The sequence below is a fragment of the Garra rufa genome, chromosome 15 (assembly GCF_049309525.1).
Source record: "Garra rufa chromosome 15, GarRuf1.0, whole genome shotgun sequence".
In the NCBI taxonomy this organism is placed as follows: Eukaryota; Metazoa; Chordata; class Actinopteri; order Cypriniformes; family Cyprinidae; genus Garra; species Garra rufa.
In genome coordinates, this window is record NC_133375.1 from 12688603 (window position 1) to 12712728 (window position 24126).

Consider the following 24126-nt stretch of genomic DNA (forward strand, 5'->3'; position numbering starts at 1 on the left):
ACACAGTTTTATGAACTTTTAGAGGATGTTTGCTCAAATTGTATGGACCTGGTTAAATCTGAAGTTATCATGTTGGGGGATTTTAACACTGATGTTCAGAAAAGTGATGTTTCCGGGTATAAAGCATTGATGAATTTCTGTCGCTCCAATAGTTTACATCAGCTGATTAATGAGCCTACACGTGTGTGCTCTACCACCCAAACCACGATTGATCTTGTCCTAGTGTCAGACAAATCTAGGATAACAGAAAGCGGGGTTATAAAATATGGGTTGAGTGACAATTCTATTATTTTCTGTACTAGAAAGATCAAGAAAGCGGTGCTCAACTGTCATACTTCTATAAAAACCCGGTCACTGAAAAAGTATAGCAAAGAAGCACTAAATGGCTGTTTAAATAAAATGAACTGGTCTAAAGTTTTGCAATGTAGTGACGTGGACGGAGCATGGTGCCTATTTAAAAGTATGTTTTTAGAAGCTGTGGATAAAATAGCCCCATATAAAGAAATTAGAATAAGGCAGAGAACAGAACCCTGGGTGAATGATGACGTCCTTGAGGCAATTAGGGTAAGAAATAGGAAGTATGGGAAATTCAGAGAAAATAAGGATGAGCAGAGTTGGGCTGATTATAAAAAGGCAAGAAATGAAGTTAGTGGGCAATAGATTAGTGGGCAATAGTAAAAAGGCATATTTCAATGAAAAAATTGCTGAATATAGAAACAATTCAGGAAAGTTATGGAAATCCCTTAAGCAACTTGGCTACAGTAAAAGGCTAAAAACAAAAAACAGTAATATCACTCTAGACCTTGGTAACAATATTACATCAGAGAAGGAGATGGTGGCAGATAGCTTTAATAAGCATTTCTCATCAGTTGCCAGGAAGCTTGTGGAAAAGTTACCTGGTCAGACTGGTCAATATGGTGAAAGTCATGTGCAGGACTTTTACTCTCAGTTAGGTGTCCGGGCGGGGAGTTTCTTTTTTGAAAAGGTGAGGGAGACACTTGTTCTTGAGAAGCTGAAGAGGCTTGATGGCTCTAAAGCCACAGGATTAGATTCTATTCCATCTAAATTCGTGAGGGATGCCGCTGAGATTATTGCTCCGAGCATTACTCATATTATAAACAGGTCGATAGAACAAGGATGCTTCCCCAATGACCTCAAGATTGCCAGAGTGATTCCATTATATAAGAAAGGGAGTAAACTAGACCCTGGTAATTATAGACCTGTCTCAATTCTTGGTTGTCTGTCAAAGATAATTGAAAGGATAATTTCTGAACAGATTGATAATTACTTAAAATCACAAAACCTACTTTATGAGTTTCAGTCTGGCTTTCGGAAATCACATTCTACGGATTCCTGTTTATTGTTTCTAACGGACTATATAAAAAAGGAGGTAGATAATGGAAACTTCTGTGGCATGGTCATGTTAGACTTACAAAAAGCTTTTGATACAGTCGACCATGGTGTTTTAATGTATAAATTGAAAGCCATGGGTTTTAGTGAATTAGCACAGAAATGGGTGGGCTCCTATCTGGAGAATAGAACGCAAGTAGTGGACATTGGGGGGAAAATGTCTCAACCAAAAGGCATGGACTGTGGGGTACCTCAAGGGAGTGTTTTGGGTCCACTTTTCTTTTTACTGTATATAAATGATCTAAAGTCTGCTTGTTCATGCAGTCTTTTTTTATATGCAGATGATTCTGCGATGGTTGTTTCTCACAAGGATAAAAATATGATTGAAAACAAACTTAGCTCATCACTTTTAAATATTAGCATATGGATGGCTGATAATAGATTATCACTTAACTTAGGGAAAACTGAATCCATATTGTTTGGAACAAAGATAAAGTTAAAGAAAGCCTCCAGTTTTAAGGTCCTAGCTGGAGATATTGTAATTACTGCCAAGGAATCAATCAGTTATCTTGGATGTATGTTAGATTGTAATTTATCTGGAGTAGGTCAGGCCTGTAAGGTAATTACTAAAGTAAATCAGAGAGTCCGTTTTTTGGCCAGAATATCAAAGTTTTTGGATGAAAAAACAAAGCTAATTCTGGCAGGAGCTTTAATTCAGCCATATTTTGATTATGCGTGTGGATCATGGTACAATGGTGTCACAGGGAACCTGAAACATAGGCTTCAGACGTCTCAAAATAAATTAATAAGGCTAATTTTAGACCTTCCCATAAGAACTCATCTGGAATCTTCCCACTTTGAAAGAGTGGGATGGTTGGAAGTTGAGGATCGCGTATCTCAGATGCAGCTGGGTATGGTTCATAAAATTGTTAATGGAGATGTTCCCAAATATTTAAAAAAATATTTTAAAAGAGTAAGTGAAGGTCATAGTTACACCACTAGGGGTAGCTCAACAGATTTTGTACCCCCCAGATTTAATACTAATCTGGGCAAACAGTCTTTTCTTTATGCTGGAACTACCCTTTGGAACCGGTTACCTGGTACACTAAAGACAGTTCGAAGCATAGGCAGTTTTAAACAGGGTTTGAAAGTATGGCTTAGATGCCAATCATAGTTTTTATTATATCATAGTCTATTTTTATTGTACATTTTATGAATGAATTTGTTTAATGTATGAAAAATGATTGATGTGTGAATTGCTGCAACTTGTCCTTTCCCTTTGCCCTTATAGGGACCACAATGGAAATAAGTCTTTGGGCTTTATTGTGTTATCCCTGACTATTTATGTATTTTAATGTATGACACAGAGTACTGTTTTCATATTTAATTTTATATTTAAGTAGTCAAATAAAATCAATCAATCAATCAATAATAACACATTAAACTGAGCTCTAAACTGACTTTAACAACAACAAAAAAAATGTCATCTTGCATTACCGATACTGTCACGAATTGAGTCGTCCTGTCATTAACTCTTGCACTACACATCATGGACTTCATTTCCCACAAGCCACTGCACTAATCACTGCATTCACCTGCTCCCTGTTTCTCACTGCACTGATCACTGCTCACACCTGCAGCTCATTCACACACACACACCTGCAGCTCATCACACGGACAGCTTATATGCCACTCACACACACAGCTTCTTCGCGAAGTCTTGTATTGCCCCGGCTGCATTTCTGAGCGTTTCTTCCCGTGTTTGATTCCTGGACTCCCTCCCGTGTTTGATTCTCGCTGCCAGCCCCGACCTTCTGCCTGTGTTTTGACTACTCTCTGGATTATCCTTGTTGTTATTGTTTGCTGGTGTTTGACCCTGTCTGTTTGACCACGTCTTCTATAAAGCCTGCGTTTGGATCCACACGTCAGTCTCCAGACCTCCTTTGTTACAGATACACAATATTCCTGTTTAATGCTTTGACAATCTGTATTGTATATAAAGCACTATAAAAATAAAGGTGACAACAGCTTTTTAACATTATATGTAGTTAAAGAATTGACTCTTTATTTAAGTGTCAACTGGATGTTCTTGTACAAAACAGAAACAAAATAACAGGAAAAAAACCCTCTTTCTTTCTTTCTTTCTTTCTTTCTTTCTTTCTTTCTTTCTTTCTTTCTTTCTTTCTTCTCAAAGTGAGATTAAAAGACTGAGATTAAAAGGTGATTAAAGACAGCCCAATAATAAAATAGAGCATAAAACATCAAATGTTTTGATTCTCAAAGCAATGTGACATCACATTGTTTAGGCCTTGACCACGGCCGATGGCTGACAGTCCTGCATTCCCATAGTTTCCGCCCTTAGCAAGTTGTGTTTGGTGGTACGCTGTCCTCCATTTTGTCCGTGTTTGAGCAGCTGTAACGTCAACAATGTCTCATAATCAATGCAGGTTTACCAGGCTGATCTGCTGAAAGATCTCAATACTGGTGAGGAAGTTGACGTAAACGAGCTTAGGCGTACCATTGATCTTGCCACAGAGGTTGAGCGTCGCTACTCAGGCCCCTCCCCAACGGGACCGAGATCAGTGGCCTGAGGGTCGTTCTTCAGTCGAGGAAGTCCTCGGCTAAGCTGTCCTGATGTTCACCCAGGATCGCTGAAGGCAGCCCCTGTCGGGGATGAGCGGGTAGCACCGCATTAAACGTTGTCCATTTCCCCCCGATGCCCTCAGGAGACCAGTCTGCTACCCCTGCCAGGGTTACGGGGCACAGCGGTCTCCTGTGATTCAAAACTTTGGTTCTTTCCGCCCACTTGCGAAGTGGAGCCGAAGGGCTCGCCACTCCTATGGGGGTCCCTACATCAGTTAGTTCAGATTTCTCCTGCCGGTTCGTCGATACAGGTTACTGAGCTCGCAGTTCAGGCAACAAAAGCATTTTCGGATGCAGCTTCTCGTTCCCTCGGGGAACCAGGGTTACATACGTAAGCTGGGACGTTTTGTCCTACTTTTGGTGTGTTTGGCTTCCCATATGTATGGAAACCAGTTTTCTCGCTTTCAGTCATGTTGCTTCTCTTGAGTGTTTCTTTCTGTAGGTATGCAAAGCAGAGATGAGCTATGCCCTCCTCTGAAGATGGGGCAAGATTATGCAACTAATTTGCATTTAAAGTGATACACACCAAAAAGATCTTTTTTCCTCACAACATTTTCCTCATGTTATAATAAATGATCTGTGGGGTATTTTGAGCTGAATCTTTACAGACACATTTTATGACACACCCAAGATCAATATGATCCTTTGAAAAAAGGGCGTAATATGTGCTCTTTAAAAGTTGTGGGGGGGGGGGGGAGGGGGAGGCTGCATGGTAGTGCAGCCTCCTTGGCCTTGGACTGGGAACTTGGCCAGACCACTATGGTTGGAGACATATTGCACGGTCTATTTTCCTGGGGAAAGCTTTGGGACTTTTGGCTGAAACAGTCTCTAAGCTGGGCTCGGGAGCAGAAGCAGGCTTAGGGCTAGGCGCTATTGCTTTGGACTCTGGTCAGGGGCTGGAGCCTGCACTGGACTCTGGTCAGGGGCTGGATCCTGCGTTGGACACTGGTCAGGAGATAGAGACATCTCTCGACTCTGGTCAGGGGCTGGAGCCTGCACTGGACTCTGGTCTACAATGCCAGTGCCATCATAGATAGGCCAATGTTCTTTTGGCTGAATTCTGGGACTGGAGCAGATACTGGACTGTGCTCAGGAGCTGGAGTCAACATTAAACTATGCTCAGGAGCTGGAGCATAGTCTAATGTTCAGCACTGACCAGCACTGATCAAACAGATGTAAATGCTGGGTCTACCACTTTTGGCCCTATGTCAGATGTTTGAAATCCTCTTCCGAGCTTAGGGAAACGTGGGTGGATCAGAGAGAGTGGAACCATTGGCATAGGAACTTGGCCCGACTACTATGGCCGGAGACATATAGTAAACCCCCACACCCCCCAAAAAAATTATTGGGGAAAGCTCTGAGTCTTTGGGCTGGAACAGGCTCTGGGCTGGACTCAGGAGCAGAAGCAGAAGGCTTGTTAATGTAGAAATCGATACTCATAAAATAATAGTATTTTATTAATAGTAGGATAGTTGTTAAATTTAGGCATTGGGTAGGATAAAGGATGTAGAATATGGTGATAGAATAAATGCTTTATAAGTACTAATAAACAGCCAATCTCAGGGCATCAGGGCTTGGTTTTTGCACTTACATTTTGGTAGGGCTTGCATTTTCAGCTGTTAGACCTTTCATTAAGATGTGTGTGCCTTTCCAAATCATACCCATTCAATTTAATTTGCCACAGGTTAACTTCTATCAAAGTGTAATAACATTTACAAGCAATATGAATGCTCCTCAGCTAAATTTCAATTGTCCCAGATACTTATGCAATATAATTATTTAAGTTTTTTTATTTTTAATAAATTTGCAAAGATTTTAAAACCTACTTCTTTCCTTTCCTTTAACTTAATTTTTTTTTCAGAACAGAGAAAATATCAGAATGCTCATGGAAGCCCACTATGTTTTTAATGCTTATTACTATTCTAAAAAAGACTAAAATGTGCTGAATGACAAGAATGAGGTCATGGATGCAGATTCCTATCTTACTACAGGTTTGGCTGTCTTCATGACAGTAATGGATCTATCTCTTTGTTTAAAAAACGGTTTTGTTGTAAAGATACAAACAGGTCCTTCTACAGGAGACCTAAAGCTTTTGATAAAAAAATTATAAAAACTTACCAGTACAGATAAAAGTCCCTCTGACATCTAAATATATGAAGGTATGATGTATGTAAATGTATGAATTTCATATTTGTAGTGAGCTCTCTGTGGAGTTTTGGAAGACCCTAAGCGTCAATGGGTGTGGATCTTTTCTTTTCTCCCACAGTTCCTCAAGTTTTTCCTGATCTGATGACAAAAACGTACCTGTGGGAACTTTAACAAAATGACCCCCCTCTCGTTGAAATCTCTACATGGTTTCCTACTCTACATGGTATGGTTTCCTACTCCTCCCCCCTCCTCCACACCTAACCCTAAACCTATAGGCTTAGTAATCTGGCAGAGGTCAACACCAGAAAGCAAAACATATGAAGCTGTAATCTTAACTGTGTATGAAAACGATTACACACTGAGTGTTTGGACTATGTATTCATGCAGTGGTGTGCACAGACCTCCTGAGGGGCTGGGGCGAAATGGCATTTGTATCCCCCTCTGTAGAAATCGGCGACCGGGTGGAGATCCCCCTTGGTAGAAATCGCAGACCGGGGCACTTTAGCATCAGACCTCAAAGGAGTAAGGGCTCGAGCCCCCCATTTGATTCTCAAATCAGTGTAATGTCACATTTGCCCCGCCCACAGATGCTGACTGACAATCCTGCATTGCCATAGTTTCCGCCCTCAGGGACTTGTGTTTGGTTGTACACTGTCCTCCATTTTTGAATGTAAGACTGAACATAAGAGTCTTTATTTTCTCTCAACATCTTAGTCACTGAGGACACAGTGGATTACTTTTATTTTTGAGGGGAATGTGCCTTAAAATCTACCTAAAACATTTATGTCTATGCAAATAATTTCTTTCAGACTGCTTTGTAAATGTCATGTCGTTATAGTGCTTAGCTAATGCTTTAACCATACTTGTAGGCATACATTATTAATTGATCAATTTAATTGTCCGTTCAGTGGCACTCCATTGAGTCCATTGAGCCACGCTGATGATAGGTCAGCGTGGCGTGAGCTCTGTAACATTGCACTGTTTTGTCCCACTTTCGATGTGTTTGGCTTCCCTTATGTACAGAGGAACACTGGTTCTGTCACTCTCAGTCATGTTGCTTCTCCTGACTGTTTGTTGCTGTATGCACAGCAGAGATTTACACAGTAGGAAAATAAAGCACATTTGCATTTAAAGTAATACACACCAAAACAGCTCTTTTTTAGACATACCCCAAAATTTCCAGATGTTATAATAAATGATTTGTAGGGTATTTTGAGCTGAAACTTAACTTTCTGGGGACACCCAATACCAATATTACATCTTGAAAAAACGGGCATAATAGGTGCCCTTTAAAGCAGTTAATACCTGTTAGTAGACCCTCAACCCAAGCACACACTCAACACTACACCACAATTGTAACCCCCCCCCCCCCCCCCCTAAACACCAATAAAACAGAAACTATGAGTGTGTTAATGCATTTGTTAATCATTAACGTTAAATGTTAAAATGCTGGGCTGTGATGAATGGGTGAATATTATGAAGGTATATAAATTGTCACCAAGATCACCATAACTTTTACACAATTAAAGGACTTTCCTTACACCCCATGTGCTTTTGTATGAGGAAGTATGACAAACTTTATTAAAACAATGAGCGTTACCAAAAAGAAGTATACTTTTATAGTTTATTAAGTATACTTAAGTAAAGTTCAAGTATATTTTAAGTATACTTTATGTAGTAAGTATGCAAAATACTTTTAAGTATACTATTTCAATACTCCTTGGTACTAAATTGGCCCATTTTCTAGTATATAAAAGTATACTTTTAAGTATACTTTAAGTATAACAGTAGTAAACTTTGAGTACACAACTAGTTTACATCTATGTTATTAGCTTGTATGGCAAGTATACTAAAAGTGAACTTACCAATTAAATACTTCTTTATGCATTTTAGTACACTTTAAAGTATAGTCTCAGTAAACTACTAGTTTAGTCATTTTATACTACAAGTGAACTTATATTATACTTTAAGTATATTAATTTGTATATATTTTGTTATATGAATATCTGAAATATCTGAATTGATCAACACCCCAAAGCTTGACAGTCATTATTACCTCTTCATAGGTCGACATTATATTCCATAACGTATACTAATAGCACACTTGAATAAATGTATTATTTCCTAAAAATAAGTGATCTGTTAAAAATGTGTATAGCTAAATTCAGTTACATGATCCTGTCAAACTGCAGGGCATTTAATAGTGTTCTGTACATACTTTCTCTGTAACATAGTGGAAAAATGCTTTGCATTATTATTTTTTTATGTGAGGTTGGTGTCACGGTTTGGCCAGGTTCTTCACTCAATCACACACCCACGATCACGAGCACCTGTCTGTCAATCACCAGCACCTGTCGTCAATCAAGACTCTTACTACAAAAACACTCCTCACACTCCACTCAAGTGCCGGGCTCGTCTAGACCTAGCGGACTCAACGCGGACGCGCTATTCAGCGAACGCTACTCTTCAACACGCCTACATTCTCTACTCCTTCGGTAAACGATTCTTACCTGTGTCTACTCACCTGTCTGTGTCCTCTTCCAAGTCTTCTGTCCAGATCCTATTGTCAAAGACGATCGTGCCGTAAGCCAGTCCCGATCTTCGGAGTGTGTGCCATAAGCCCTCTGGTCAGTCGCCACATCAGCATGGCCGTGCTGTACGTCTTCTGTCCATCCTGCAAAAGAAAGGAACCAGTAACCATCACCAGTCTACGCATCCTTGAATTCAGTCTGTGCACGCCAGTACTCACCTGATCCACCAGTCTGCTTCACGCTTTGCACTGCTGTTTGTTAAATAAACATACTTACCTCGCTGTCCGTTTGCTTCCCTGACAGAAGCCCGGACCGAAAACAGTAAAACAGCATGTGCAACCCCGATCCAGAGCCCAGCCAGCTTTTATCACCCTGCAGCACGGAGCACCAGTCAGAGCCCGCCGCAGCCGCAGAGCCAAGATCTGCCGCATTTAAAGCGACAGAGGACATCGCGACTGACCAGGTGTGTGAGCCGGCTACGATGTGCGTCACTGTGGGAGTTCTTGTGGAGATCGAGGGCTTAGAGGGAAGCCCCACCCACACTCCTAACACTGAGGGTGAGCTGCAACTGCGCTTTGGACGTTATTATAATGAACTATTGGAGATATTTGAAATGGATTTAATAGACTGGGTTGGGGAGATAATTTCCAACCCTCCTGAGTCCCCACTGGTTCCGTCCAGCCGTCCAGAATCTCCGCCAGTCTCATCCAGTTCTTCTGAATCTCCGCTGGTTCCGTCCAGTCTTCCAGAGTCTCCAATAGTTCCGCCCAGCTGTCCAGAATCTTCGCTGGTCTCGTGCAATTCTCCTGAATCTCCGCTGGTCCCATCCAGCCGTCCAGAATCTCCGCTGGTCCCGTCCAGCCGTCCAGAATCTCTGCTGGTCCCGTCCGGCCGTCCAGAATCTCTGCTGGTTCCGTCCAGTTCTCCAATGTCTACGAAGTTCCCACCCAGCCTCCCTATCCCGCCTCCACTCAATCCAGCCAGTCCTTCAGCCCTGTCTCTGCTGTCGCCTGTCAGTCCCACAGCTCACCCTCAGGCAGCGCCACCTAGGAGTGTGGATCCATCGTGGGACATCCAGGCTTCAGCTCCGCCAAGGCGTGTCGTTCCCCAGTCCCTGCCTACATCCTCCGAGTCCTGGACTCCACCTCGGTCCTCCGACCCTTCGGCTCCGCCTTGGCTCCTGGCTCCCTCATCTCCACCGTGGCCCGTCGTCCCACCAGCTCCACCGGGCTCCCTCGTTTCTCCGGCTCCGCCTTGGTCAGTCGTTGACCATCCGCCGCCTCGGGACTCCATTCCTCCGGCTTCACCTCGTCACTCCGTCCCTCCGGCTCTGTCAGGCTCCTCCTTCCCTCCAGCTCCGCCTAAGTCCTCTGTCGCTCCGGCTTCACTGCGGTCTTCTGGAGCCCCAGCTCTGCCTCGGTCCCCTGAGCCATCTGCTTCACCTCGGCCCTCCGGTTCCTCAGTGTCACCCTGGCTCTCTGTCTGCTCGGCATCACCTGGCTCACTTCTACCAGTGGCTTCGTCTCCTTCGCTCGTCCCCAGGGTGTCGTTGACTATCTCTCCACCATGGCTCCTCCCTCCCTCGACTCCGCCCTGGGGCGTCATCCTGGCTGGGCTCTGGACCACCATCCGGCTCCTCTTGCTGTTGACTCCTATCTGGCTCCTTCCTCCTTCTACTCCACCCTGGCTTTTCAATCCTGACCATCGGACATTTACCAGTTCGTCACCTGCACCACGCCCACCGCCTGAACCCCCACCCTCCCTCCGCTGTTGTATCTTTTCAGTCACGAGGTCGCGCCTTTCCAGAAGGGGGGCGATATGTCACGGTTTGGCCAGGTTCTTCACTCAATCACACACCCACGATCACGAGCACCTGTCTGCCGTAAGCCAGTCCCGATCTTCGGAGTGTGTGCCATAAGCCCTCTGGTCAGTCGCCACATCAGCGTGGCCGTGCTGTACGTCTTCTGTCCATCCTGCAAAAGAAAGGAACCAGTAACCAACACCAGTCTACGCATCCTTGAATTCAGTCTGTGCATGCCAGTACTCACCTGATCCACCAGTCTGCTTCACGCTTTGCACTGCTGTTTGTCAAATAAACATACTTGCCTTCACTTACCTCGCTGTCCGTTTGCTTCCCTGACAGTTGGTTGATCATGAGATTTTACAACTGGATTTTATTTGCAATAACATGCAAATTGACAATGCATTTTAGACATGCATAACGTGTATATAAATACACATGGTATATTCATGTATACAATAAATAATAATCTTCAGTTCGGTGCTATGCACTGACTACATAAAATTAGCAATTTATTACAAGTAAAATAATCATATTTTTTATTTATTTACACTACCAGTCAAAAGTTTCTAGACAGTAAGATTTTTAATGTTTTTTTTTAAAGAAGTCTCCTCTGTCTACCAAGCATTTATTTAATCCAAAGTACAGCAAAAACAGTAAAAATTTGAAATATTTTTACAATTTAAAATAACAGTTTTTTTTATTTGAATATATTTTAAAATGTAATTTATTTCTGCAGTTTCAAAACTAAATGTTTAGCATAATTACTTCAGTCACATGATCCTTCAGAAATCATTCTAATATTCTGATTTGCTGCTCAAAAAACTTTATTATTATTATGTTGAAAACAGCTGAGTAAATTTTTTCAGGTTTCTCTGATGAATAGAATGTTCAGAAGAGCAGCTTTTATTCAAAATAGAAATATTTTGTACCATTATGGCTTTATAATAACTTTTAATCAATTTAAAGCATCCTTGATAAATAAATTATACTAATTCCAAACGTTTGAATGGTATAGTGTATAATGTTACAAAAGCTTTTTATTCAAATAAATGCTGATCTTTGGATCTTTCTATTCATCAAAGAATCCTGAAAAAATTGTTTAAATCTTGAACAGCAAATCAGCATATTAGAATGATTCAGCATTTTAGGATGATCATGTGACACTGACAACTGTGTAATAATGCTGAAAATTTTGCTTTGATCACAGAAATAAATGACATTTTAAAATATATTCGAATAGAAAGCAGTTATTTTAAGTAGTAAAAACATTTTACAATATTACTGCTTTTGCTGTATTTTTTAATCAAATAAATGTCCAAAAACTTTTGACTGGTAGTGTATTATACAATTATTTAGAGTTCTATGACTAGTGATATGATCTTTTATCTGAATTTTATGAACTCTATACAACTGTGTACATTTCCAATGTTTATAATGACAATTTGTATAAAAAAAAATTAACACAGTCCTACTTCAATATTCATGTAACCTAATTAGGCAAAACACCAGTTTATCAGTTTATATGCTGTGTGAGGCTATTTTTGCTTTGTCACAAGAAGTCTCCAAAATACTCACAGAATGGTAATTGGGAGTCATAGGGCCGAATTAGATAGAGAGGCAACATTATTCAGAGTGAAAAGAGTCATTTAGGAGTCTGTGCTCTTTTTTTAAAACAGATAATAAACAGGTTTTTCAAGTCTTTCGAAGTTTCCTGAACTTTGTGACAGGAAACCACATACTTCAACAGTACCACAGAAATAACAACAGGAAACTTCTGGAGCTTCTTCATACTGCAGGAAATAGGGTACTTTCAAACTTTCTGTAATACAGACCAGTGGTGTAGATTTCATATGAAGACTTTTGGGAGGGTCTCACAGGTGGGGCATCTAAAAAAACTACAAAGGGCCCTAATCAAGATGTCATATTTTTTCCTTTAATAAGATTTTAAATGAAGACCGTAGAGTTCTTAAATCTTCTGATATCACATAATAAATTATGGTTAATTAATTGACTTGTATCAACAAGTTTCTCTTAATAAAGTAATTGGAAACCAGCAGTTTCACTGAGATATGTAAATGCTACTTAACTTCTCTCCACATATCTCACTGGTTTATCTATAAACAACAGAAATGCAAACTGAAATAAATGAGTAAAACACATGACTACTGATAATAGATATGAAGACGAAGACCATTGTCATTTCACAACCAAGGTCCACAAGTTCACTCACTTGATGATAGGTTTACAGGTAAGTGAGTGAGGTGACGTGTGGCCAAGTATGGGAATATATGCTCTGCATTTACCTATCCAAGTGCACACACACAGCAGCAAGTAGTGAACAAACACTCACACATTGCAAAAGTATTCATACCCCTTCAACATTCTTTATGTTTAATGTTGCTGCCTTATGTTAAACTGTTTTAAATTACTTTTTCCCCCACATAAATCTACACTCCATGCACCATAATGACAAAGCAAAAAAAAATTATTGTCACAACTTTATAAATTTATTTAAAAAAAAAAAAAAAATGAAATAAGTAGATTGCATAAATATGCATACCCCCAATTCAGTACTTAGCTGGAGCCTCAAGTGTTTTGGGTATGATGCAACAAGATTTGCACGTCAACATTTGACAATTATCTGCCATTCTTCGCCTAACCTCTTCACCTCAAAAGCTTTGTCAGTGTGGATGGAGTCTGGCAGACATTTTCAGGTTTCTCCAGAACTGTTTGATTGGGTTTAAGCCCAGGCTCTGGCTGGGCCACTCAAGGACATTCACAGTATTGTGCTTAGGGTCATAGTCCTGTTGGAAGGTGAAGCTTCTGCCCAGTCTGAGGTTCTGAATGCTCAGGACTAGGTTTTCATTAAAGCTATCTCAACATTTTGGTGCACTGAGCTTTTCTTCTACTCTGAAGAGTCCCTCAGTCCCTGCCACTAAAAAACAGCCCCACACCATGAGGCTGCTAGTAGCACACTTTACTTTACTTTAGGATGGTACTCTACAGGTGATGAGCAGTGCCTGGTTTTCTTCAAACAAGATGCTTGGAATTGAGGTTCATCAGACCAGAGAATCTTGTTTTTCACAGTCTGAGGGTCCTAAGGTGCTACAAGCAATATGTGTTCCTAAGTGCTCCTGAGCAAAATTTAAACTGTCCCAGATAAGGGTATGAATACTTATGCAATTGAACCAGTTTTTTATTTTTAATATATTTACAAAGATGTTAAAAAAAAAAAAAACAGTTAACGGGTATGAATACTTTCGCAAGGCACTGTAAAATTAGATTTTTTTTGGAGTCGAAACTGGAATTATTGATTGGAATCAGAATTGGATTTGAAATTGATAAAATTCAAATGATACGAAACCCTAATATTAATCCCACTTTCATAATTTACAGTGTTGCAATTATTTTGTTTCTCAGTTTCTGAAAAGAATGAGGCAGCAGACGTTTCTATGAGGATTTCAAAAGTCTCTACCTATATATCACAACATCAAATGACATTTCACTGGAAGATTACGAGCTGACTTATCTTTATGCGGAAGTTCTAAAGAACTGTGATAACCATTGGTATTTAAAAATGGAAATATTTCCAATAATGTGACTTAACTTCCTCCCAAACCTCCGGCCTTCTTAATAATAGACTTCACCATGCTTCTAGGCATTGATAAAGGCTTTTATTTTTTTCCTTTGAAATCCATCTCCTGACTTGTGCCTGTCCACAGTTTTATCCCGGAGATCTATGGATGGGTTCTCTTAGTTGATTGTCATACCGTCAGCCACAGCTCATGTGGATGGTGCCAAAATATTCACTGACTAGAATTTTAATTGAACCCTTCAGCTATGTGTATGTTAGTCCCTGGGGGCATGACATAATTACTGTAGTTACTCTGTTCTATAGAATCAAATCCTATGTTTTTCCATCAAATGTATTCCAACTAGTTGATTATATAAAAATATTTGGACTTTATTTAAAAAAAAAATTCCTCAAGTTAGCAGGTGAATACGTTTTTGCTGTGACGCCATGGTTAGCCCCAATTGTATGGGAAGGAATTTTTGATTCTTAATTCTTAATTGATTTACAAACAACAAAACATAACCATAGCAGCAGTCTTGGTCTCTTGGAAAGTGAGTTTTCATTTTTTCTATCTTTCTCTTAGCTTTAATAATTAAAAATTTAATTGTAGCATTTAATTGTAAGGCTCAGGCAGAAGGTGAAATATGGTCATGAAATAAGACATGTGACTGACTCAACATGACTGACTGCACACATTTTCTGTTTGTTTTACTCTTGTTGTTTCTTCCGTGTGGGACTGTAAGAGAAAAACATGTATAGATTTATCTGACCATACCAGTTTCTCCAATAAGCCATTGTAAATATGAACCTGTTTATGTCCTGCTTATTTAGTTTTGCTTCAGTTAATACACCTGAACCAGCAACTCAAGGACTTGATAAGCTGGTTCATGTGGTTCTCATGAACAGTGCATAAAATAATTTATTAGAAAACAATTGGAAATGATAAATCAGTACCATTGTGGATTCCAAGGCTTGGGGCAATCTATTTAAATCCATTGCACAGGCATCGCAGGATGTCCACAAGATGGAGGGAAGTTAGCAAGGAAAATGCTTAATGTTAATTTGATACTTATAATATCAAAAGAACACACAAAGCAGAAAAAGGAGGCACAGGAAACGGCACCCAAAACAGGAAACAAGAGGAAACAGAACATGCACAAACCTACTAAGTCCAACTAACAAAACAAAAACTCAAGGAACAGCAAGACTGTGTTCCAATTTTAATTTTAAGCTGCAATTCTATCCTGGGGGTATTCCATAAAGCAGGTTATCCATTAACTTACACTGTAGTGATACGCAGATCGACAGTGGTGGCCAAAATTATTAGAACACTAGTATTTTCAGAGGCTAAAATGGTTTTAAGTTACTTATTTCTATCGTTTGCTGTAGTGTGTCCGTAGGAAATATCAGTTTGCATTTCCAAACATTAATTTCATCATTAATTGTAATAATCCAGTGAGATTTTTGTTTGGACAAGGAGTCAGACACATCTGATCTCATCATCATTCAAAATTTTCATTTTAGAAACGGTTTCTATTTCTGTGACGTGGCGGCTGGAACAGCAACATTCAAACCAATGAGATTAGGTGCGTTTCCATTACAGATTTGCACAAAACTTTGGCGATATTTTATAAATGACGATTAAAGGGTATTGCGAAATGACGACATTTCCATTAGCCGATGTTATGCGACTGAAACGTAATTTTTTCCTCTCACGATAAGCGAGCAACAGATGGCAACAGATGGCAATCCTCTCATGGCAACAGATTTTTAGTGGGATTTGGGCTATATTTAATCGAATGTGACCTGTAAATGCGAAAAAATGCTTCCATTGCTGTTTTGCGAAACATTCCTTTTTCGAATTGTCTGAAAAACCACCTCATGCGAGCATAAAAACTTTTTTGCGATATATGGTAGATATTTTACATATTCTTGAAATAAATTAAAGAAATCATAAGTTACGTTAAAACTGCAAACTCAATATGAACCAACAAGTGTTTTCCATGACAAAGATGGTATATCAGTCTCTCAGTATGTAGTTTTAACAATATGCTTCTGAATGGTGTGGACAGCCAAATTGATTGTCGCTGGAATCTTGTTGTGTCGCGTGTAGTTAGGCAACGGTTTTAGTGACACCAGTGTCAGATGCAATATATGCAGTAGTATAATAGCAAACAAAAGAGGCAACACTAGTAATATAATAAAACAAAGTATTAAGTATTAATCAAAGATAACACAAGTAAACACAACATGCAGTTTTTAAATGAAGGGTTTTTTTATGAAGGAAAAAAAAAATCCAAACCCACATGGCCTTGTGTGAAAAAGTGTTTGCCCCCACCCCTGTTAAAACATAACACACCTGAAGCCACACCCAGGCCTGATTACTGCCACACCTGTTCGCAATCAAGAAATCACTTAAATAGGACCTGCCTGACAAAGTCAAGTAGACCAAAAGATCCTCAAAAGCTACACATCATGTTGAGATCCAAAGAAATTCAGGAACAAATGAGAAAGAAAGTAATTGAGATCTATCAATCTGGAAAAGGTTATAAAGCCATTTCTAACGCTTTGGGGCTTCAGCGAACCACAGTGAGAGCCATTATACACAATGGCGAAAACATGGAACAGTGGTGAGCCTTCCCAGGAGTGGACGGCCGACCAAAATTACCCCAAAAGCACAGCGACGACTCAACCAAAAGGTCACAAAAGACCCCACAACAACATCTAAAGAACTGCAGGCCTCTCTTGCCTCAGTTAAGGTCAGTGTTCATGACTCCACCATAAGAAAGAGACTGGGCAAAAATGGCCTGCATGGCAGAGTTCCAAGATAAAAAACGCTGCTGAGCAAAAAGAACATAAAGGCTCGTCTCAGTTTTGCCAGAACACATCTTGATGATCCCCAAGACTTTTGGAAAAATACTCTGTGGACTGACGAGACAAAAGTTAAACATTTTGGACAGTAAAATATGATGGTTGTAGTGTGATTGTTTGGGGCTGTTTTGCTGCTTCTAGACCTGGAAGACTTGCTGTGATAAATGGAACCATGAATTCTGCTGTCTACCAAAAAATCCTGAAGGACAATGTCCGGCCATCTGTTCGTGACCTCAAGCTGAAGCGAACTTGGGTTCTGCAGCAGGACAATGATCCAAAACACACCAGCAAATCCAATGGCTGAAGAAAAACAAAATGAAGACTTTGGAGTGACCTAGTCAAAGTCCTGACCTGAATCCTATTGAGATGCTGTGGCATGACCTTAAAAAGGCGGCTCATGCTCGAAAACCCTCCAATGTGGCTGAATTACAACAATTCTGCCAAGATAAGTGGGCCAAAATTCCCGCACAACGCTGTAACAGACTCATTGCAAGTTATTGCGAACGCTTGATTGATTGATTGATTGATTGATTGATTGATTGATTGATTGATTGATTGATTGATTGATTGATTGATTGATTGATTGATTGATTGATTGATTGATTGATTGATTGCAGTTGTTGCTGCTAAGGGTGGCCCAACCAGTTATTAAATTTTGGGGCAAACACTTTTTTGCACAGGGCCAAGTGGGTTTGGATTTTGTTTTCCCTCTCATAATACAAAAACTTAATTCAAAAACTGCATGTTTTGTTTCTTTGTTATCTTTGATTAATATTTAAATTTGTTTGATGATCTGAAACATTAAAGTGTGACAAACATGAAAAAAAAAAAAAAAAAAAAAAAAAAAAAACAGGAAGGGGGCCAACACTTTTTCACACCACTGTAACACATCAAACGCATATGAAACACATGAATACCCAGCATTTTTAAAAAGCCGTGTAAAAACATTAACTCCATGAACATGGAAAACAGATGGCATTTAGCGACCTGTTGTCTGCAGTGCTGTGTTCTTATCTCAGCCTCGATGATATGTAACACTGCAAGCTGTCAGAAGGGCTTTAGTCAGATTTTTGTGCTCTATTAATCGTGAAAATCTCCGTTGACTCATGACACAGAAACAAAAACATTCAAAACAATGTCCTCCATTCACCAGTTGTTGACGTTTGGAAATGCAGTGAATGAAAACTAGTTTGCACCGTTTGCTCTGTCTAGTTAGTTGTCATGGTTTCAGATTTGAGTTAATTATGCTCAGGGTCAGGTTTGGTCTATGTATTTAAGTTCCTGTCTTTTCAGTTTGAACTTGACACATTCAGGCACATATTTTTTCGGTCTATTATAAACTTTTTTCTATGATTGTTGATATTTGAGCTGAGATTTGTTTCACGGTCAAAAGCCGGTAAGACAGGTTTATTTTTTCAAAGTCAAATCACATTTTTATTTATTGCTTTTGTTTTGTTTACTACATCTAATGAGTTCAAAATCACAAACAATTCATGAGTTTCACATTTTACGTACTGAAATATGACTCTAAAGTGACACTAAAATCTACAGTACAGACTCCTCCTTCCTTGATACACCTGTCTTGCTTTATTCCTTTCACTTGCACTTCAGTCTCTGACGAGGACACGAATATTGCAGGAATAATGCTGTTCCGTCAGATTTTTTTCATCATTCTTGTGTTGTTTGGGATGGTATTGAGTGGGTAAGTAATTACTCTTCAGCAATTTTAGATGGTTTGCCTTTGTGTTTGGCTCATAAATTGATGTGAAAATACTGCAGTATTATTTCTCAGTAATTGGTAACATTATTACTGCTTGCCATGGCCAGGAGGAGTACATTAAGTATTTAGCAAACACTGTAGAAAATGACCATGATTTTAACAGTAAAAGCCCACTAATTGGTTACCAGTAATTTTGGACATTCCATGTAATTTTACGATAGTATATCGTTTTTGGAACCATTTTTGTTTCTTCTTATCAGTTGTGCACATTCGGGTTGTATGTTATTTCTAATGTTAAAAAAATTAATGTTTATTGCATTATTTCAATTTCATGTCAGTTTAACATTGTATCAGTTAATGAAATTACGTTTTTAATTTCAAAGTTAAGTTAAATCCATAAAACATAAAATGTTGCTACTGAATTTTTTACAGTAAACTTTTCTTCATGTTCATTTTTTCATGTCTTTTATTTTGTATTTGTTATCCCTTTCCCTGTTGTTTTCCTGACATTGGTTCCTCTGTTCCATCTGTCATGTTTTTATTGGTTGCTAGGGTCTTGTTCTATGTTTTTCATTGGTTTGTTTGTGTCATGTGACCTGTATTGTCTAGTATATTTAGCCCTTGTGTTTCTATGGTTCCCGGTCGCATATATTAATGTTGTAATCTGCTGTCGGTGAGTGTCTGTTCATGCCATGTCTTAGTCTGTTTCAAGCCAAGTTTGTTTATGTCAAATTTGTCAAGCCAAGTCAAGTCAAGTCTCGTTTGTTTTGGATTATGTTTGGATTATGGATTTCGCACTTTTGTAAATAAACTGCACTTGGGTTCTCACACATCTTGTCGTTCAGTGGATTGCTTGTTACATTAATGTAAATTTTACGGATTTATTTTTTTACAGTGTACTATGGGGTATTTTTAAATTTTTCATGTATACATAGAATGCTAGGAGAAGGAAAAATATTTTTTTTTAATGTTATTTTAGTCGTTTAGTTAGGATGCTGATGGAAGGAATATAAGTGTCAGGTATCTGGTAGGATTAAAGTGCAGTTTATCAACTTCAGATTTGGTTATTAAATAGATAACGTCTATCATTCTGTGTTTGTTAATGGTTTTGACCGCTGCCTAAGCTGCTACCAGTAATGATCACTGTACACATTGCAGAATTAAATGGATCCTCATCGGATATTTCGAGTTTGTCTAGAAAACTTGGTAAAAGGTGTTATTATAGTTAGAGAAGGCCATTATGTTCAGATGATACCTCATCAGTGGAGAAAATTTTGGTAACCCTTTATTTTGATGGTCTCGTTTAAACATTCTCTTGACACTAAGCAACACTGCACCTATATGTCTACTAATTCTCTTTGGAGTATTAGTAAACTGTCTACGTAGTATTTGCTAACTCTTTATTGTGATGGTCTCCCAACATACATTCTACTGGCTATAAGTAACTTTGCAAGTATATGTCAGCTTAATCTAACCATAACCCTACCAATCTACTAACACTCTAATGAGAGTTAGTAGACATATAGGTGCAACATTACATATCGACAACAGAATGTTTTAAACGAGCCATCAAAATAAAGCGAAACCGAAATTTTATCAAGAATAAATGCATGAAGAAATAAAACTGATGATTCCAAGCAGGTCTTGCCCATGGTATGAGGTTGGGCAAAGAAGTTTGTAAATAAAAGGGATAACCAGTTTGCTATAAAATTATGTGATGTCTTTGTCTCAGAAAACAGCCTTTACTGTAAAACTTGAGTTTTTTTTCTAATAAACACTCCTGTGTGAAAATTCACTTGGAAGAGCACAGTGACCAAAAACATCCAGAATATGTGTATGATTATTTCTGTTTTTTATGGTTATCAAAGAGTGATGAAAAGGGAGGAGTGTAAGGGAAATGTTATTGGTATAGGTATTATTTGGTTTGCTTTACTAAAGCGTGTTCATTAAACTGTTGTGGTAAAAGACCAACAGGTGTGTCTAGATGAGTGTGAGACAAGAACGCTCACTTCTAAAATGATTTGCATTAAAAATTAGAAAAGCATCCAGGGGACATAGTTAGATACCTTGAATGGACACACATGTTGGAAAAAGTGTTATGATTGGATGAAATAGAAGCATCCGGGTTTGATTAGGGTAGAAATGCTGGGTCAACATATTTCTCTTGGTTGCATTTACCACAACACACAGTGTCTAACTTCATATCAATGTGGACATGAATATTCCAGGAATAATGCTGCTCCGTCAGAATTTTCTCATCATTCTTGTGTTGTTTGGGATGGTATGGACTGGGTATGGAATTACTTTTCAGCAATGTTAGATGGTTTGCCTTTGTGTTTGGGTTGTGATAATAATGCAGTATTATTTCTCAAAAGTTGGTAACATTACTACTGCTTGACAGGAGGAGTACATGAAGTGTTTATCATAGTATTGCCACTTTTGCTTATGCACCTTATTGTTAACCCATAAATCTTTAAGAACTAACCTTGTGAAACATATTATACATTTCTGAAACTGCATTTTATGACCCCTTTTAAAAATGTCTACATTTTTTATTGTATTTTCAAGTTGTATCATATAGTATAAAGGGTGGTTCAGGTTGTAGCATAGCAGAACAATAGGTTTGGTGCAGGAAAGCAAAAGTCCTGATTGATTTTTAACAGTATTAAGCAATTCATTACTCTGTATTTTCGGTTTACATTACAAGCATATGAAAAAAATCTGTAAATTCTGAGATCAAGATTAAGCAGTTATTAAACACATTTACAGAGATCTCTCATGAAGTTGTGTCTTTCTTTACAGGGTCATTTACCTGAACAACATCCAAAACAGGTGAGTTTAGTGCAGAGGTAATGTAGGTGTTGTTCTCTTGATTTGCATTACTGAATTTTTTAACTGAACTTTTTTTTTTTTTACTGTTTTAAGATGCAATCAGCAGGTAATAGAACAAGGCGTCATCAAGTGAGTCATGATGTGCAGACACATCACTCTTCAACGCAAAAAAACAAAACAAATGCTAGTATTTATGTACATATTACACAATATAATCAAATTCATATTAGTAAAGGCTTTTGATTCTGTTATTATCAGGCTAACATGGAAGCAAGAGACTGTTGAATTGCACTCATCGCCAGGGTGTGTAAAACTTCATCTTCTTAAAAGTGACTTTATTTTTACGTTGATCCATAATTAATGAGGACTACGACTCAAGACATAAACATTCTTGGTTTATGGTTGTTTTTGTGGTTCTAATAAGACAAGCAGTGCGAGTTAAATGATGATGTCTTCACAACATAGGCTCATTGGAAATAGTGCCTCTACATTTCTGCAAACATTAAAAAAAAAAAAAAAACTTACCTGAAATAAAATCAAGAGGCAGTAAAAAAAATTATTCCTTTTCACACAAAATATAATTTTCAGAAAATTAATACTGCAGAATATTATATTATGGCTTCAAAACAATTTTAACATCCTTGAAGATTAATACTTTTGGACATAGCTTCATATGCATGAGTTTTCTAATGCAGTCAGTTTGCTCAGGAGCTCACGTGATACGGAGTTCAGCACTTGAGTGATGAAGAGCTTTGGTCAAACCCAGTAAAACTACTGTTTGACAAAGCAGCTCAAATCTGCATGAGGAAGTAAAAACAGCACAGCTGTATCACCAAATACGTTTTTGTTTTTTATTACTTCTGCATTTGTTAACAGTAACACTATCAGTTAGGTTTAGCGTCAAGCCCCGGATATTTGGATTCTGAACAGCTGCAATAGGTATCTCAGGCAGTGTAATAAAAATGCAGCAATACTTGCCTGTACCATCGTAATAAAAATGTGCCACGGTCACGTATTGAACGTGTGTTTTAGCGCCACTTTCTGAACATTTCACTTTGAAACTGCCACAAAACATCCAGTAAAGTACGTAATTGCGGTGTTACAGAAATGTATGTAGAGGTGCGTATTTCCAATGAGCCTGGGTTGAATAAAAACCTGAGAAACCCATGTTTCAAATGTCTGTTGGTCTTTCTGCTTATTTATTTTTATTACAGGTTGTTATACAAGCAGCCGAGTGCGTTGGTAGGGTGAGATATTTAGTATCAACCTGTAATGGCTGTTATAGCCCATTTCCACTATTGACTGAAATGATTACATGTGCTGTGTGTTTTTAATGAAGTCGGACAGATGTTGCTTCTGTGACACCATGGTCAGCTCCAATCATTTGGGAGGGAACCTTTGACGCTACACTGATCGACTCTATCTACAAACAACAGAATCTCACCATAGCCACCACTGTCTTCGCTTTGGGAAAGTAAGTGTTCATGATATCTCTCATCTTGTATTAATAATTTTCATTTGTTTCCCCTCTGTTTTTCCTTGTTTCTAGAAATAGTAATGATTAAAAAATAAATTGTTTTCTTTGTTTGTTAGATATACACGTTTCATCAAAGATTTTCTGGAGTCAGCAGAGCAGCATTACTTCGTTGGATTTCGAGTGCATTTCTACCTGTTTACAGATCAACCAGAATCAGTTCCTGAAGTGAAGATGGGTGAAAACCGTAGTTTGACAGTTCTAAAGGTTCAGAGTTTGAACAGATGGCAGGACATCAGTATGAACAGGATGGAAAAGCTGGAAAAACTAATAGAGAATGAACTTGCTGACAAGGCGGACTATGTTTTCTGCCTTGATGTAGATACCATGTTTTATGGCCGTTGGGGTGCAGAGTCTTTGGGTCGTCTGATAGGCGTAATACATCCTTGGTTCTTTGATTCACAGAGGGATCAGTTCACATATGAGCGTAGACCAGAGTCTCTAGCATACATTCCAGCTGGGGAAGGTGATTATTATTATGCTGGTGCTGCATTTGGTGGCACACTGGAAGATGTACATAATCTCACCAAAACCTGCAGAGAGCACCTGAACATTGATGCTGCAAACTCCATTGAGGCGGTATGGCAGGAAGAGTCTCACTTGAACAAATATTTCCTTTTGAACAAACCTAGTAAACTGCTCTCTCCTGAATATATGTGGCGGGGCATCAGTGAAGGTGCAGCCCCAATAAAAATAGTTCGCTTCGCTAATGTACCTAAAAACTATGCTGAAGTTCGTCCAAACTAGTATCAACTGTTGCCAGTTCTAAAAAACAGTCAACTTTACTGAAATGTGTCAAATGACAAGAATGAGGTCATAGCTTTATGGATGTGGGTTACTATCTTCCTGGGCCCATATATATATGTACATACATACTGTGCATATCCATAAAACCGGTTTTACATGAGTGTTGTAAAGATGCAAGCAGATCCTCTTACAAGACCTAAAGCTTTTGATTAAAAGTGCTGCAGTGTATAGTTGTCATTTTCCTTTTATAAGTATTTTTATAGATGTTATCCATGTTTTATGTCTTAATGACATGCAAGCAACCAAATAAAGGATTTCAAGAACAAAAAAAAAAGCATTGACTTTCTTGCTGTCACACGATGCTGTCATCTT

At 38.8% G+C, this 24126-nt stretch overlaps 1 protein-coding gene across 1 annotated transcript; it reads left to right on the forward strand.

The window, feature by feature from the left end:
* The first annotated feature begins 18543 nt into the window (after positions 1-18543).
* On the forward strand, positions 18544-24070 carry LOC141286991 (globoside alpha-1,3-N-acetylgalactosaminyltransferase 1-like). The gene is made up of 7 exons (XM_073819121.1): positions 18544-18623; positions 21444-21473; positions 21567-21602; positions 21732-21776; positions 22688-22720; positions 22813-22947; positions 23067-24070. Exons 1-7 carry the CDS (start codon positions 18565-18567, stop codon positions 23752-23754), a joined length of 1026 nt encoding a protein of 341 aa, XP_073675222.1. The 5' UTR covers positions 18544-18564; the 3' UTR covers positions 23755-24070.
* Positions 24071-24126: the final 56 nt, after the last annotated feature.